Genomic DNA, 17,283 nt, shown 5'->3' on the forward strand with positions numbered 1-17,283 from the left:
AGGAGTGGGATTCGGACCCGGGACTAAATTTATTACGCCCAAATTTTGGAACACCAATTGTACCACTAGGGTAACAATTGGTGTTGGGGAGGTAGAATTCGACCCGGAGCGCGTTTCCCGCTCGAAATTATAACGGCGAAATTTGAATTTGTTTTACGAAAATAAAAACCCGAATTTTGAAGGTCGCGCTATGGCGGATCAAGACAGCTGGGGTCCGGTAGAGGAGAGTGAGGCAGGGTCGGTCCAGGACCAAATTGAGGGACATGAGGGACAGGAGGAGAGCGAAGCAGCGAGGGTAGCAGACGCACAAAATAGCGTCGTTGTGCCCGACATTGCGGGAGCGCAAAATGGCGCCTCGCTGGTCACCGCGCCCGCGACCGTGGCAGCGCCCCCGGTGGATTTGAACTTGTTTTTAATACAAATGAAGGCCCTTATGGCCCAGAATAGTGAGCAAATGAGGGCTGATAGTAAGCGATTGGAGGGCCAAATAGGGGTAATAAGGGACGAAGCGAGGGCTCAGAGTGAGCAAATGGGGGTAATGAGGGACGAAGCGAGGGGTACCGGTGAGGGGTTAGACAATAATTTTAAGGGATTAGACGAGAAATTTGGGAAATTAGACAATAGATTAGGGGAAATACAGGAGGGGTTAATGGGGGTAGAAAACAGAATGGCCGCTCAAGAGAATCAAATGGAAGGGATGCAAAAAGGGTTAGAGGGGTTAGAAAACACCATGGAAGGCAAATTGAGGGACATGAGGGACCAAGCGGAAAGGGAAGTTAAACAAATGGGGCAGCAGATAGAGGGGGTCAGAATGGGGGTAGAAACCAAACTGGATGCTCACAGGGAGGAACTGGAGCAGATGAGGGTGGCATCTGGGCAGGAGATGCAAGTGATGGGAGAAGAGATCAGAAGAGGAGTGAGTGAGGAGGTCGGAGGAGTGCGCGAGGAGGTGAGGCACTGTAAGGAGCACATGGAGAAGGAGGTGAGAAAGGGGACTGTAAAGTTACAAGGGGGCATAGAGGACCTGACGCAGGAGGTGGAGCAGCTGACGGTGGGACAGACGGAGTTAGTGGAGCAGGTTCAAAGGAACACTGCGGTATTAGGAGGTTTAAAAGCGACACAGAAAGAACTAAAAGATGACTTGATAGCGACGAAGAGGGAATGTCAGATGGTACGTGAGGGACTGACAACGAGGTTGGACGAGGTGATAGAGGTAATGGAGACGAAGGACCGGCAGGTGAGGACGCACATGGAAACGGTCAAGGTAGCCTTGGAGGACGAGCTTGAGGAGACGTACCGGGGAATAAAGGAGGTGAAGCAGAAACTAGAAGAAGTGGAAGAAGGGATGAGCGAAATTAAGAAGCGACGGAGAGGGGATAAGAAAGAGATAAAAGAGGAGATAAAAGAATTGGTCCAAAGTCTGTGTTCGGATCGTGATGATGTGCTCATTAACCGGATGAGGGATTCGCAGGTGATGGAGGAGAAGCGAAGAGGAAGAGGACCCGGTGTAAGTGGTGACCAATATGGTCGTGCGTATGATGCGCCAGGGGATTTAAGAAGCTTGGGGGTCGAGATGGACCCGGGTGTTCGTGAGAGGCCGTTGGTGAAGTGTGCGACAGGTCTGGTGTGCGAAAAAGGAGGTGTGCGAGAAAGTCCGACTCTGGGGTGTGTGAGGAAAAAGTGCGTGCCAAGGAGTGAGGGTGCTGGCGAGAGTGAGTCGGTCGTAGCGCGTGTGCGAGGGGGCACATGGAAGCGCGGTGTGGTAAGTGTTACAAAGGGTGTGACGGGAGAGTGTGCGCGAGAAAGGTGTGTGACGGACAGGTGCATGGGGAAAGAGTGCGCTGTCAAAGGCAAGGAAGAATGCACACCTGTGGTGAGTGTTACAGAGGGTGTAACGGGAGAGTGTGCGCGAGAAAGGTGTGTGACGGACAGGTGCATGAGTAAGGGTGAGTGCGTTGTCAAGAGTGGTGGTGAGAGGAGTGAGAGTGACAAGGAGCGTGAGTGGGAATGCACGCTGGAGTTGGTGGTGAGGCACGTGGTTGGGTGTGCGAATGAGAGCACACCTGTGATTGTCACAGAGGAGGTGACAGAGGAGGGGGTGCGAAGAGGTGTGTTGGTGAGGTGTGCTACCAACGAATGTGTGCCAAAGTGTTCGGTGGTCAGGTGTGTGACCAAGGCTGTGAGTGGAATGGGTGTACCTGGGTGTGTAAGGAAAGGTAGCATGGGAACGGCTGGATGTGTGAGCAAGGAACGGGCTGCGGGGTGTAAGCGTCCAGGTGAAGCATCGACGTTAGACGGGTTAGAGGTTAGAGCGACTTTTAGCCGAAGCGGGCCCTCGGTGCGTGCCGGGCTTCGCGTGCCGCGAGAACCAGCGGGGATCCGAGCCACGGCGGGTTCAAAAGGACCGCCGTGCGCGATCCACGCTGGGCCTCGCTTTGAACGGCCGCGTCCGTGCTCCACTCGGCGGCGCGGGCAGCCCGATAGGAAGGGTCGTCATGGCGACCACTTTTTGTTGAGGCAGTCCGGCAGGTCGAGATCGGGACATTGGATGGCTCCACGCCGAGATGGTGCGTGGGATCTCGGCCCGGGTAAGCCCCCGTCCCTGCACCGAGTGCCGGACGCATCCAGCCGCTGGCACAGAACAACCCGCATTCATGGCTTGGCTTTACGAAGCCGGGCTTTGGACAGGAATTGGCGCACCGAGAGGCAGTAGTGAGTAGACTGTGTGATGAGGATAGTGTTTTGGCCCCAAAATTAGAGAAAAACAAAATTTGATGATTGGCAAGGGATTGGCAGTAGTGATTGGCAGATGATGGGTAGTGATTGGCAAATTTTTAATTTGTTGAAATTTGATGTGCAAAATTGGTAGTAAGCGATGGGCCCGGTGGGTAAGGCTGGCATCCCTGCCACCCTTCCCATGGTGGGGCAAATGCGCAATAGCTTATGGGGTGTATGGCAGTGAAAACTAGCCCGGGTGGGTTAGGTTATATTGTAGGGATCTAGCGAAGATGACAGTAGGTAACGTTAAGGTTAGTTAGTGACTGATACCTGTAGTGGGGACGCAGGTAGTTTAGGGTGGTTGATAATGACGTGGGAGCGCAATAGTTTAAAGGGACGACTGGGAAGCGCAAGTTTCAGATGGGAGTAGTTAGCTGAAATGATGCCGTGTGTGTGAGAATTGAACAGGTGTGATTGCACAGGTGTGCAACTGGACAGGTGTGTGGAGCAGTGTGTGAGTAGTGAGTGTGGTGGATCAGCGCGAATGCGCTTGGGGAGAGAAGGGTGCAGGTGGCACCAGGTGTGAGAGCACAGGTGTGCAGGTACAGGTGTGTGGAGAGAGTTGGAGTAAGTGGTACGGAGTGGTGTGCATGGTGCGAAGGTGTGGATGGGGGAAGAGTGGACCCCTTTCACGAGTACCCGGGGCGGGTAGTGTAAGTGTTAGGTAGAGGGTACAGGTAAATTGTGGTTGGATATTGGCATCTGTGGTGCGGGTGACAGAATGGTGTTGCGGATGGGTGCATTAGTGTTGTGGAAATGGCTGGGCGTGTAGCCTGTTAGTGTGTGTAGTTGGTTGGGCACTCCACCACTGTGAGGATGTCGGCCAGGTGAGGCCGCAGGTGGGCTCTGGGAGCCGTTAGTTGTGGATGGGGCCCGAGGATCCGGAGGACGGACCCGGGTAGCCCAGTGCCAGAGAGGGCACCGAGTGGGGAGAGCGCCAGAGGGCCTTCCCCAGGTAGTTAGGTTAGGGTAAGGAGCAGGTAAGCTCGGAGGCAACCGCAGTGGTGGAGGTGTGCAGGTGGGTAGACCCGCTGGGAGAGGTACACGTCGCGGCCCAGAAATTGTGCGAGGGCACCGGGAGATGAATCGGGGGAGTGAGACCCCAAATTGAAAAGCACCACAGTTTGGCCAATGGGAATTGGTTTTTAGAACCCATAGTGTAAGAGGGCCAATGGTTTGGCCGGAGAAAGACCCCGGGTAGTGTAAAGTTGTTAAAGTCATTTAGGAAATAGTTAGGATTGATGAACCTGTCGCACCATACGCAGCCACTTACCTGTGGTGATGATGACTCCACACCTGTGTTTTCTTTGTTTTGTGTTGCAGGAAGTAAGGACTGCTGTTGGATTTGTGAGACGCATCACGACGTGAATGAGACATTGGGGTGATTCCATCTCTCCCTCCCTAGGAGGGACTGATGATGAATTGGTGAGAGCAAATTTTGATGAGAGTTGAAAATGGCAAATTTGATTGGTTAGGAGGGAGAGAAGACGAATTTGGTTTATGGGAGGAACGGGGAAGACAGTAGGGACGTTTGATGATTTGTAAAGTAGATGTTTATGGGTAGTGTTGTGTTTTGTGGATGCAGTAAGGGGTAAGGGAGGGGCCATGTAGGTTACCTGGTGGGGGGGGGGGGGGGGCGTACGGTAGGAACGTACCTGTCTCACCTGGTTCCCATGTGCCCCTAGTGTGCATTACCTAATGTTGCGTGCACTTTTGTGCCCTTACCACCTTACTCACTTGTCTGCTTCTTTTGTCTCCCACCTCCGAGGATCTGGCTTTGGGGCAGAGAGAGAGAGGAGAGAGAGGGGCTGGCTCCGCAGTTGTGGGCCTGCACTTTCGCTGCTTGCTGCTGGGATCGATACACCATATGGACCGCAATGTTTGTGGCCACCCACAATGGACCGCAGTTCTTTTGCGGCCAAGCACCACCCGTGGATGGACCTATGGGTCAACGTGGCACCGATGCCATACAGGTGAACCACTTTTAGTTGACACCACTGAAGGCCACAATACAGAAATGGACGCGGTTGGCGCCTTTCTTTATTTTTGAAAGAAGCCAGAAGGCCAAGTGCACCACACGAAGAGCAAGAGACACCTGCAGGGTTAGGGGTTGTTGAATTATTTTTATTCATTGAACAATGGTGACTGCACCGATTGGTGCAGGGGTGGTGCTTTTGGTGTTTGGATGGGGTGCTCTGCACATTATTAAAGGCCGTAAGGCCACAGAGCACTCGTGGGTTGGTGTATCGATGCTGGCATGCGTGCTCTCTCTATGCATAACATCTGCATGTGTTCCTCCAAAAACAGGTCCTGGATCGTAGTGTAAATATCAGCGTAGTCTTGGAAATAATGCTCCCTACCGGCTGTATGTTTAGTTTGCGAATTCTTTCCGCAATTCGGTTATCCTGTGGGTGTGTTTCTGTGAGGAGAAGGGTGCAACGTCGCAGGGGGACATATTTACTCATTTGTGAACATGTGTAAAACTGTCGCACTCAGGGTAGAGTTAATAGTAGAGGGAACTACATCTGAGTGCCACACTAAAATAGGTAAAAATTTATCGGGTCGGGACGCCCCGAGGGTAGAGAAGGGTGCAATGTTGCGGATATGGGACTTGGCCTCAATATCCGCTTGTAAATACTCCCCTATTTCCCCAATACTCCCCAACTATCCCCAATCCCCCATTCCCTAGTCCCATTGCCTGTAAATAACACTCTGTAGAACCGACCTTCCCCTTTTTCCCCCATTAAATGTCGTGCCCAGGTCCACCGCATCTCACGTAGACAACTTTCGGACATCTTGCTAGTTATTCTTAGTCTATGTCAGTTAAGGACTCGTTTCCATTAATTCTGACTCTTCGTTGCACCAGAATGTGATTATATGGCACCAGTAGTGAGTTTAGGACCTTCCCATACCTCCTCCCATCTTCTTCCCCAAACAACAACTACACCAACAACAACAACAATACCAACTACAACAACGGCGCGGCGTGCGGGGAGTGTGCGTCCTCACACCGGCGTGGTTAGCCGCCATTGCCCATGCGCTCCACAGGGTTACCACGAAGGGGCTGGCTGTCAGCTCCTCGTCAGGGGCGGAGCCAGTAACCCCCCCCCCCCCCCGCACCCAATAAGAAGGGCGGACCGATTCCATCTGGGGCGGAGCTAACTAGCCGAGGGCGTGTCACTCCCCGCCGGATATACGCGGCGACTTACCGGACGTGATGTCAGATGCGCCCCCAGCTTGAGAAGACAATCACCACATCCGAGCGCTGCGACCTCCCCGCATCTCTAGACCGGACCGGGTCGATCCTGCCCTGAGCCCAGGTGCACCTGGAGCCATCGATTCTGCCTTTCCTTGCCATCAATCCCCGTGTGAGTCAGTTTTGTCCTGTTTATCTGTCGTCTGTCAGGGAATAAGATAAGTGTGTCTAAGTGCCTGTCTTTCTATGCTGTCCCTCTCATTCCTGTAATCTAACCTTCCGCCCTAATATAACCTCCTCCGGAGGTCTTGAGAACTGAACCCTTGGTGTCGTGTCATTTTAATCCCAGCCGTTGTGTCTTTTCCATCATTGATCTAGCGTAGCGCGACTAGTCAACGTTCGAGCATAATCGGGTAACTTGTGCGGACACGGCGGCCATTCCGCTCGGCCCACCCTAACATCAAAGTCGTGTCTGTAACAATATATATATATGTATGTATGTAATATGTATGTATGTATATATATATACATATATGTATGTATGTATATATATATATATATATATATATATATATATGTATGTATATATATATTGTTACGGATCGCGGTTTAGATGTTACTTTGGGCCGAGCGGATGGTCCAACCGCGACCGTTACAGGATCCCCAATTGGCCCGACTCCCCCAACGTTGACCAGATCGCACCACAGATATTCAATCGGGAAACCTCTAAAGCGACCGAAAGAGAAGGAAGAGAGAAGAAGACAGAGTACGGAGGAAGAACAGATTTATTAGACACACACAAGCAATGGATGGAAGAAGCAGTCACACAGTGAATCGTTAACTTATACTATTCAATTTACTTAACCCCAGGACAACATTCAAGACAGACGACGTTCACACTTACACGGGGGAAATTGCAGGCAGGAATGGCGGAGGTGGGTTGCTGGAGAGGGAGGCAGGGTCAGGTCCCTGCAACCGGCAGGGCTGGAGGTAGCAGCTCCCAATTATTCGCGTTTTTGGCGGGAAAACCCTCGGTCGCGTTGACGCTGCTGATGCTGTGGACGTCACGCGCTGGCTCGGTCACACCTGCTCCTCTCCTTCTGGTGGAGCCGTCTCCCTCCTCTCAGCGCGTCTCTCCAAAGCTTGTTTCCTCTCCAAGTATCTCTCCTTTTTGGTTTGGAGCGTCTCTCATCTCACAGCTCACAGCTCACAGCTCATCTCTCATGTCCTCTCTCATGTCATCTCTCATGTCATCTCTCATGTCATCTCCCGAAGCAGTCCCTTCCAGTCGCTTTTATTACTCGGGGCGGAATCAAGCCGCCGGCCGCGAGGGCACGCCTACCGGGTCGCTAACCGCGGTGCTGGTTGGCTGTTAGGGCTGTCCGATTCCTCCTTTGATCATGACGACGTGCCACGCCTGTGAGTTGGCGGCTCCTACCCCCCTCTTCTCCGAGATGAGCACATGGGCAATGGCGGCTTGCGGGATTGAACACCACTCGCACCGCTTTTGAAAGGAACTTTGGAGAGCGGAGATGATTGGGGAAATTGAAAGGGGCCTACGCTTATTTCGTTTGATACAATGCAGAGTCAATCTAGTGGGAAACACATATTTAGCCTACATAGAATAAGGAAATAAACTATTTAAAAAGATATATCGTGGCCTGTGTGTAAGTTTCATGGAATTAACTAGGAGGACGGCTGCGACCATTATTTACATTACGAGGGTGTTACACACAACAAAACCATACTTTTCACATTCGTTACACTTTCTCCAAAATTGTTACACTTCTCAAAACCGTTACCCTTCTCAAAACCGTTACACTTCTCAAATTCGTTACAATATATATATATATATATTCGGGTTTACATCATTTAAACTTTAAATACCCATAGGGTAACTTGGTCTGGGTGCAAAACTTCCACATAAGAAAAGGCACAACAGCTTCCTCATGGATGAACGATCCTTAACCAACAACAACAAAAGTCAGTTATCTATTGCTGACACCTTGGCCAAATTACAAATTCTTGCTCTAATCTACAGGGGTCACTGAGTCCAATGGCACAGCTGTGCCCCCCAGCAAATGATGCTACTCAGAGCTATCTACTGCGCTCGAAAGAAGCACCATGAAGAACGGTTTTTTCAAATCTTACCTGTTTAGCAGCAATTTCAATGCACTTCTCCCACTGAGCCCTTTCTGCATACATGTCCAAAGCAGCAACAACGTCCACACCAACTAACTGCAAAATCAATCGAAGGGTAAACAACAAAAAACATTTTTTTAAACCCAATAGGGCATGTAAAAAAAGATCATTACAAAGGGGACTCCCTTATGAATATCATTCAAATCTCCCTGAAGTGAGAATAAATTGCTTCCTTTTCTCTGCTACTTCATGACATAATTGCAGAGGGAACTCTGGAAAATAAGTGGAAAATTGTGGGAGTTGTTGAAAATGTTTTTCAAAATCTATCAAGCTTTCATGCTGAAATAAACTTTTATTGATCTACTTGAAGACTGAATGAGTCAATGTAGTGTCACATGACTATAGAAGTTGGGTCACGCAATGAAGAGAGGGTTATTTAGACCCAAATAAGATTGTTATTTGCAGCTGGAGCAAACATGAATGTGGCAGTGCAACACGGCAATGGCCTACTCATTTTCTTGTTTAAGGTCATACAGGACCGTGCGATCATTCTTTCCATTCAGTGTAGTTCTGCAGACACTGTGGATGGTCCTTTGTATGTTACTTCCCCTTCTGCATATGGAATACAATTCATTACATGCAATGGTTTGATTCCTGACAAGATCATCTACATTTGAATGCAGAAGTGCTTAGTCCAAGCTAATCGGAACCCAACTCCTCACCAAAGGGGGCAAACCCGACATATAATGCTCGATTGGCGAAAGCGCCATTATTTTATGTTTTTCAATGTTTTATCAAGTTGATTAAGAATTGGATTTTCTTTTTTTTTACTAGAAACATCCGCTCCCTAAATAAGCGATCAGAGGAGGGGTGTCATGTCTATGTGCACACCATTCAGACAGTGGTTTGTTAATATTCTTCTTCAATGGCCACAATTATTCCCAAGTTATTGTGGGGTTGACTGGGGAAAGCTTGACCCAAGCTTTCACAAACCGGTTGGCTCGTAATTCGTTCATGGTGCTCCCTATAGCTCGCCTACTCTTCCTGAAGGACACCGTGGGATCTTTAAAGTCCACCAACTAATGCCGGCAAAAGGGAAGCTGTTTTACGTCCATCAGAGGGACTGACACACACACATTGATGATTCACCCTGCTTATGAAACACAGGGATGACAGTTTATAGCAGGGTCGAGATTCAAACCCAGGCTAGACAGCTTGGAGGAGAATGTGCATCACTCAAGGCCATCCTGCAAGCCTCCCGGTTAATATTATTGTCCCCCGTCGCACCGCGGAGCGAAAGGGGGACGATGGTTTTCCCCTCCGTCCGTGTGTGCGTCCGTGCGTGCGTGTGTTCGTGCATACGTTGAACCTTGTGAGTGGAATATCTTGAAAAATAAATGAACCACTAACTTCTAATCCGGTGTGTGGGTGTATCTAGGCATAAGGAAGAACGCTATTGAAAATTGGGTCGCCACGTCAAAATCCAAGATGGCCGCCACCATATATGTCTGAACCTTGTGTGCGAAATATCTTGAAAAATAAACGAACTACTAACTTCTAATCTGGTGTGTGGGTGTGTCTCCAACCCACACGCAAATATTATCGACTCTTCTATGTTTCCTGCGTCTTCCACTTTGTCAACTCACATGACTTCACCGACGGGGGACCTAGGCATAACGCTTGTTATAATTACTAGGGCATGCCCGTACTATATCTATATGTAAAATTATATCCCCCCCTCTATTTACATGAAATGGTTTGGTCCATGAAATGTTTTGGTTCATTCGCAACGCCAAAGCGAACGGCGAACGCTTTACATGAAATGGTTTGGTTCATGGAATGTTTTGGTCCATTCGCAACGCCAAAGCGAACGGCGAACGGCTTGCGAGTACAGTGACAATCCCCCCGGGGTTTTAATTAGTTTTAAAACATCGTTTAACGCCAACATAGCGCCAACATAGTTTGCCGACGGGAAATAAATGAATACGCTCTCAAATGTGCCATCCGAGGCAGAGTGTGTCCGCCACGTTCGGCACACGCGATAGCTCGCTGCTCTCTGATTGGTTGAATCGTTTTTTGGACATAGCTCGGTAAGTAATTGTCCGATTAATATGAAACCTTGAAAAGGCACATCCTCGGGTCCCCAGCAATATACCTGGCAAGTTTAAAGTATATCGGACCCGTGGTTGTCGAGAAACAGCGGTCACAGACAAACAAACGTACAAACAAACAAACACACAGAGATTACTGGAATTATAGATAGATGCCATTATCATTGGACGGAATAAGCCTGGTGTTGGCTTAATGGTTAAGGTGGCTGGCTTAAGATCTTCGGGTTTGAATTTGAGCTCCTGTCGTGCTGTTGAAACAACACCAGTTGGGTTGACTCAGCCTGTCATCGTTCCGAGGTCCAAATGAGTACCAACTTACTAGTAACAGGGGCGCTGCATCAGCGGCACAGCCGCACTTCCAGAAGATGATGCAAGCAGCAGCCACAGGATGCATAAGAACACAACAACATTGGACAGAACTGACCGATTAATTTGTGGTTATAATAATTTTGACGAATTAAATGACATAGATGCTGGAATCGGGAATGGAGGAAAATGTATCAACAACCTTGGGTACGCTGGTGATACGACTCTGTTGGCAGAAAGTAAAGATGACTTGATGAAACTGCTGCAGATAGTGAAGAAGGAAAGTAAAAAATATGGTCATTATTTTAACCGAAAAAGGACTAAAGTCTTGTCAACTGAGAAGATCAATGTGTTTACACTGGGAGACGATCATGTGTAAAGTTTTATCTTCCTGGACTCTAAGATTGAAGTGACTGGAGCAGTCAAGATAGGTGTGCGGACAGCAATTGTTAGCATAAGTACGCACAAGTTTCTCCAAATTTCCTTCAGGTGAATATTAAACAATGCTAACGACACTTGGGAATTGAGTTATGCCTCAAATAAAGGTCACAATTGGACCGTAAGGGTGCCGGTGACAATATCTCACGTCATACTTGAAACCATGGCTGGGAGAAATCACATATGAGGCCCCATATGAGGCCCCAATCACATACTTTTTTTGTCACTGATGCTTCAGCTGGGGCCAGAAGGTGCATATGCTGCCCCATCCATCATCATCGATGACACGCCACTCAAAGTTGTAGATAAGTTCTGCCACCTTGGAGCTGTCCTCTTTCAAAATGCAATGATTGACGACGAAGTAACATCAGGACTCGCTAAAGCATGTGTGGCCTTTGGAAGATTGTCACATCGCCTTTGCCAAGAACACCAAGATCAGTGTCTGTCGTGTCGTTGTCTTAATGACACTCCTGTACGGATGTGAATCTTGGACACCCTATCGTCGCCATATCAAATGCCTTGATCAATTCCATATGCAGTATGACAGAATACCTAACACCTCAATCCTAGACTGCTGTCGTATCCGAGGAATTGAGTATTTCCTAATGCAAGCCAAACTACGCTGGTCAGGACACCTCACACGCCTGGAAGACCATTGAATCCCAAGAGCGCTTTTCTATGGACAACTTAAATTTGGTAAATGGTCATATGGTGGACAAAGAAAGCACTATACGGACGTCCTTAAGTCTACACTCAAGCAGTTGTCACCTGGGAACATCAGGTCACAAACAGGTCAGCTTGGCGTAACATTTGCCACAAAGGCCTGGACCACTTTGAATGTGGGAGACTTGCTATCGAGAGACAGCGGAGGCAAGAAAGGAAAACCTGCCAATGTCCATCTCCGCAAGGACCAGTCTATACCTGCGATGTTTGTGGAAGACGAAAGGAATATTAGAGCCACCTCACAATGCACAATGCTTAGTGAGCACACCAACGAAAGGAAGAGATTCGTTGAAAGCGATGACTCACACCATCATCTACTATATAAGAGGGATGTCTGTCTGTCTGTTTGTCTGTCTGTCTGTGTCGCCATTTTTCTCAGAGATGGCTGAACGGATCTTCGTCAAACTTTCAGAGGTTCATCAGTGAGTGCCTGGGAGTGTTTTAGGCAAAAAAAAAAAAAATATATATATATATATATATTGAAAAACAACAAAAAACCTTTTTGGGAGTTTTAAAAAAATCACTCGATAGTGCCTCAGCTTTTTAAATCAATGACAGTTATATACAAGTACACATTCGCATAGATAAATACAAAACAATCATCAGACATTTGAACACAAATAAATCAAACAATTCCGGAAGTGTACGAAGTTGGTAGTACGGCTTCTTCTTCTCCCTGTTTGGCATCACACTTAACGCAGAAACAGGATGAACGCCACATTCAACAGCATATATTTAACGAAAAGGTGATGAACCGCCTTCTTCCCCTCCTCTTCTGCCTCCCTCCTCCACCCCCCTTCCCCCCTCCTCCCTCCCCCTTTCCCTCCCCCCCCAAAAAGATGTATATTATGTAAAATATCTTCCCCCTCCCTCTCCCCTCCTCCTCTCCTCCCCCTTCCACACCCCCACTCCCCTCCTCACCCCTCCATCTCCTGCTCCTCCCCCACCCTCCCCCCGGCAATGCCGGATACTCCTGCTAGTCATCAATATATTACTGTTATATGAATACAATGTAAGTGTTGAAAGAAAAAGTATTGAATATAGCAAGCGTTTTCTGAATCAAATCGATATGAGAAACGGGATTAAATGAGACTCTCCATTGTTATAAGTGAAGAAGAAGATGAAGGAAGAGCGTTTTTATTTTAATGTAAATTGAAACCGGCCCATCTATCCTTACCTTACTCAACTATATCATACCGTTTGCAGATTGCATAGCATGTGATTGATAAAAAGATGGCGATCAGAATTGGCGTATAAATCCCCTATTGGGATATTGTTGACGGTGGACGCCCGCACGGACGCATGCAGGTATACCGAGACCGAGCACCTTTTATATTATAGATGGTGAAAATATTCATCAGAAACCGAGGCTTTAATACAGTGTAATTGATACCACAGCGATTTAGGTATGTTTACATCATGTCGTGCAACACAGTGAGAACATCAAATAGAAAAACTTTGGATATTTCTACCCATGATTGCAATTTGATTAATTATTGATATGATAAGTTTGGTTCATGCTTGCAAGAAATTCATTACTTCTAACTTTAGTCCCTTGTGGATGAGTGTGATTGATTTTCATTGGAAATTCGCACAAAAAAAAGAGGCGGCCATTCACCTGGAAAGCCAATAATCATTGAATCGAGGTCCAAAAGTACCTGAATGCCTCTGGAATTCATTGCTTTTTATATGATCGATATTTTTAAATAACATAACCACCAGTAAAATATGAAAGAACTTAGGAGCATAACACTTCCACACGTGATGCATGCTGGGAAACAAAATGGTTTAAGACCGGCCTTCCTCCTCCCAGCCCTCCCAAACAATGAGCGGCTTGCTTAGGGGCGGACTGGGCAAAGTCGCATTGAATTTCCCTCACTAATATGGGTTCGAGTTCCAAGGCTGCCTATGGTGCAAATGTCCGCCATGGAAACATTCATGATTCACCATGAGTGTACTAGTAGTCAGGCTCACTATGTTTTTTCATTCAAAATTTTTGGAGATTAGCAAAACTATACATTTTTTGGAATATTCAGAGCATGAGGAATCCAAAAATTAATGTTGCCATTTGCGTAGACACCTTTGCGAAAATGACACTCAGGACAGTGATGAAGATCTGTAAAAGCATATTCCTGAACGGTATAGACCTAGTAGATCCTGGGTATAGGACTTATAGTTCAATCTGATACTACCTATAACTTCCTATAACAACCTATAACCTCAAAGGACTTGCAATATCATGTATTATGTAATACAGTTATATTGAAGGAGCAGCGCTCCTGCTTGAGACGGACGAAGTGACGGACAAGACACAAACTCGTCCGAGAAGATGTTTATTGTATAATCATCTCGGGAACTCTGAAAGCCCGTTTATCGGGTTCGCATATATATATATCCAAACCAAAAAGCATACATCAGAACCAAAGCCACGCCTCTCAGGCGAGGCACGCTTTTGTGGTCATGTGACCGACAGGTGCAAAGGATTATAACCTCGGAGCCGCGGTTTGGCCGCCGGTTACGTCACCGGCTTGGGCCAGGAGATTCTGTTGCTGGTCTCGAGCTTTGCCACCCATGGGTCGCTACACACGCCCCCCCAGAATCGACTTGGTCCATGAAGGTCAACCTGAGGGGGGTCTGGATGACCCGACCGAAACGACCCCTGGCTGGTCGCGGGGGGGGGGGGGGGGGGGGGTCTGGTGTGGTGGCGGGTCGCCGGACGGGGGGTGCAGTGGACGGGGGGCGGCCGCGCCACGGTGGGAGAGCCAGCCGTGGCGGCTGGCCGACGTCCATGTGGGCCGGCTTGAGGCGGTCCACCGAAATCCGGTCCACGCGGCCACCGATGCTGACGACGAAGGACTTGTTGTCCCATCGTAGGACCCGGAAGGGTCCGTCGTATGGTGGCCGGAGCGGCCCCCGGTGCACGTCGTGGCGCACAAAGACGTACTCCGCCGTGCAGAGTGCTGGGGGGACGTAGGATTGGGGGTCGCCGTGGCGGGACGTGCGCACCGGGACCAAACGTTGGGCAGCCTCCTGGAAGTCCATGCGCTGGCGTGCGGCGGACCAGGGGCTGGTGGCGTCGGGCACGAACTCGCCCGGGACGCAGAGGGCCTGGCCGTACACCAGCTCGGCGGCGGTGGACGCCTGGAGGTCCTCCTTTGGAGCCTTGCGGAGGCCCAAAAGGACCCACGGGAGCCGGTCGGCCCAGCCGTCGTCCTGGAGGCTGGCCATGAGTGCGGCCTTCATGGAGCGGTGGAACCGCTCGCACAACCCGTTGGCCTGGGGGTGGTAGGCCGTGGTGCGGTGCAGGGTAACGCCGAACGTGCGAGCGACTGCGCCCCACAGTTCGGACGTGAACTGTGGGCCGCGGTCCGACGAGATGTCCGCCGGTGCGCCGAAACGCGCGACCCAGGTGGCGATGAACGCCTGGGCCATGTCGGCGGTGGTGGTGGAGGCGAGGGGCACGGCCTCCGGCCACCTGGTGGTCCTGTCCACCATGGTAAGCAGGTGGGTGAACCCCTGCGATGGGGGCAGGGGACCCACCAGGTCCACGTGGACGTGGTCGAAACGTCGCTTGGGCACGGTGAAAGGAGCCAGCGGAGCCTGGGTGTGACGGTGGACCTTGGCCCGCTGGCAGGGTGTGCAGGCGTTGGCCCAGTCGCGGATGTCCCGTCGCAACCAGTGCCAGACGAAACGTGCCGACACCAGCCTCTGGGATGCCTTCCAGCCCGGGTGTGAGAGGCCGTGGAGCGAAGCAAAAATGCGCCGCCGCCAGGTGACCAGTACAACGGGGCGAGGTCGGCCTTGGGAGACGTCACAAAGCAGGACCGTGTCCGCGAAGGGGATGTCAGCCAAGCGGAGGCCCGTGTCCGCCACCCGGAGCGCCTGCACCGTGCCGTCGGTGGCCTGGTCCGTCGCCATCAGGGCGAAATCGACGCCGAAGTGGACGGCGTTGGCACCAGCTTGAGAAAGGCAGTCGGCCACGGCGTTGTCCTTTCCGGCGACGTGCCGGATGTCCGTGGTGTATTCCGACACGGCGGAGAGGTGGCGCTGCTGGCGGGCCGACCACGGCTCCGTGACCTTGGCCATGGCGAAAATCAATGGCTTGTGGTCGACAAAGGCCGTGAACGGGCGGCCCTCCAGGAGGTGGCGAAAATGGCGGACGGCCAGGTACAGCCCGAGGAGCTCGCGGTCGAAAGTGCTGTACTTCAACTCGTTGGGCAGGAGTTGCCGGCTGAAGAACGCGAGCGGCTGCCAGGCCCCATTTACCCATTGCTCATGAACCGCGCCCACGGCGTAGTCGGAGGCGTCCGTGGTGAGGGCGATGGGAGCATGGGGTACCGGGTGGGCCAGCAGCGTGGCGTTGGCGAGGGCCCGTTTCACGCCGGTGAAAGCAGCGTCCATGTCCGTGGACCAGACGACGTCGTGCTTCGCCGGCTGGCCGCGGAGGGCGGTGTACAAGGGCCGCATGAGTTGCGCAGCTCGGGGCACGAAGCGGTGGTAAAAGTTCACCATCCCGAGGAACTCCTGCAGCGCCTTGACGGAGCGGGGGCGCGGGAAAGCGGCGATGGCCTCGACTTTGGCCGGTAGCGGTACGGCGCCGTTCCGGGTGATGTGGTGGCCCAAAAAGTCGATCGTCGCCGCACCAAAGTGACATTTGGCCGGGTTGACGATCAAGCCGTGCTCGCTGAGGTGGCAGAACAGCGTCCGGAGGTGGAGGAGGTGCTCGGCTCTGGACATGCTGGTGACGAGGATGTAGTCCAGGTAGGTAAAGAGGAAAGGCAAGTCGCGCAGCACGCCGTCCATCAGGCGCTGGAACGCCTGTGCCGCGTTTTTGAGGCTGAAGGGCATCCGGAGGAATTCGAAGAGGCCGAAAGGTATAATAACGGCCGTCTTCGGGATGTCGGCCGGGCGGATGGGCACCTGGTGGTACCCCTGAATCAGGTCCACTTTTGAAAAAATGGTCCGCCCCGCCAACCGGGCGGAAAAATCCTGGATGTGCGGGACGGGGTACCTGTCGGGGGTAGTGGCGCCGTTGAGGCGGCGGTAGTTGCCGCATGGCCGCCATCCGCCCCCCGGCTTCGGGACGATGTGCAGCGGCGAGGCCCAGGCGCTGTCGGAGCGCCGCACGATGCCGAGGGGCTCCAGCGCGGCGAACTCGGCCTTGGCGACGGTGAGTTTGGCTGGGTCGAGAGGGCGAGCTCGGGCGTACACCGGCGGGCCCGTAGTGGGAATGTGATGCTCGACGCACCGTGACGGCCAAAAACGTCGGTCGCGTGAGGGCCGGGAACTCCGCGAGGAGACGCGCGAAGTCGTCTGCCAACGGGAGGATGCAGGAAAGCTCGGTGGGCGCGGAACGGCTCAAGGCGCACGTCAGCGAGCTGAAAGTTTCGGCGTTGACGAGACGCCGACATTTAACGTCGACCAGCAGCCCATGGGCGCAAAGGAAATCGGCCCCGAGCAAAGCCATGGGGACGTCCGCCGTCATGAACTCCCAGCGAAAGAGCTGGCTGCCGAAGCAGAGGGCGACGGTGCGTGGGCCGAAGGTGCGGATGGCGGAGCCGTTGGCCGCGATTAAGGAGGGGCCGCAAA

General features: G+C 51.3%; 1 protein-coding gene across 1 annotated transcript in view; it reads right to left on the reverse strand.

Moving 5' to 3' along the window:
• IFT172 (intraflagellar transport 172) overlaps positions 1-17,283 on the reverse strand; it is a 428,976-nt gene that overhangs the window by 118,253 nt on the left and 293,440 nt on the right. Inside the window, exon 39 of the mRNA XM_068109837.2 lies at positions 8,126-8,212. Coding sequence (XP_067965938.2) covers positions 8,126-8,212 — 87 coding nt within the window. The remainder of the gene's footprint in view (positions 1-8,125; positions 8,213-17,283) is intronic.

This window comes from Myxine glutinosa, chromosome 3 (assembly GCF_964187855.1).
Source record: "Myxine glutinosa chromosome 3, kmMyxGlut1.1, whole genome shotgun sequence".
NCBI lineage: Eukaryota > Metazoa > Chordata > Myxini > Myxiniformes > Myxinidae > Myxine > Myxine glutinosa.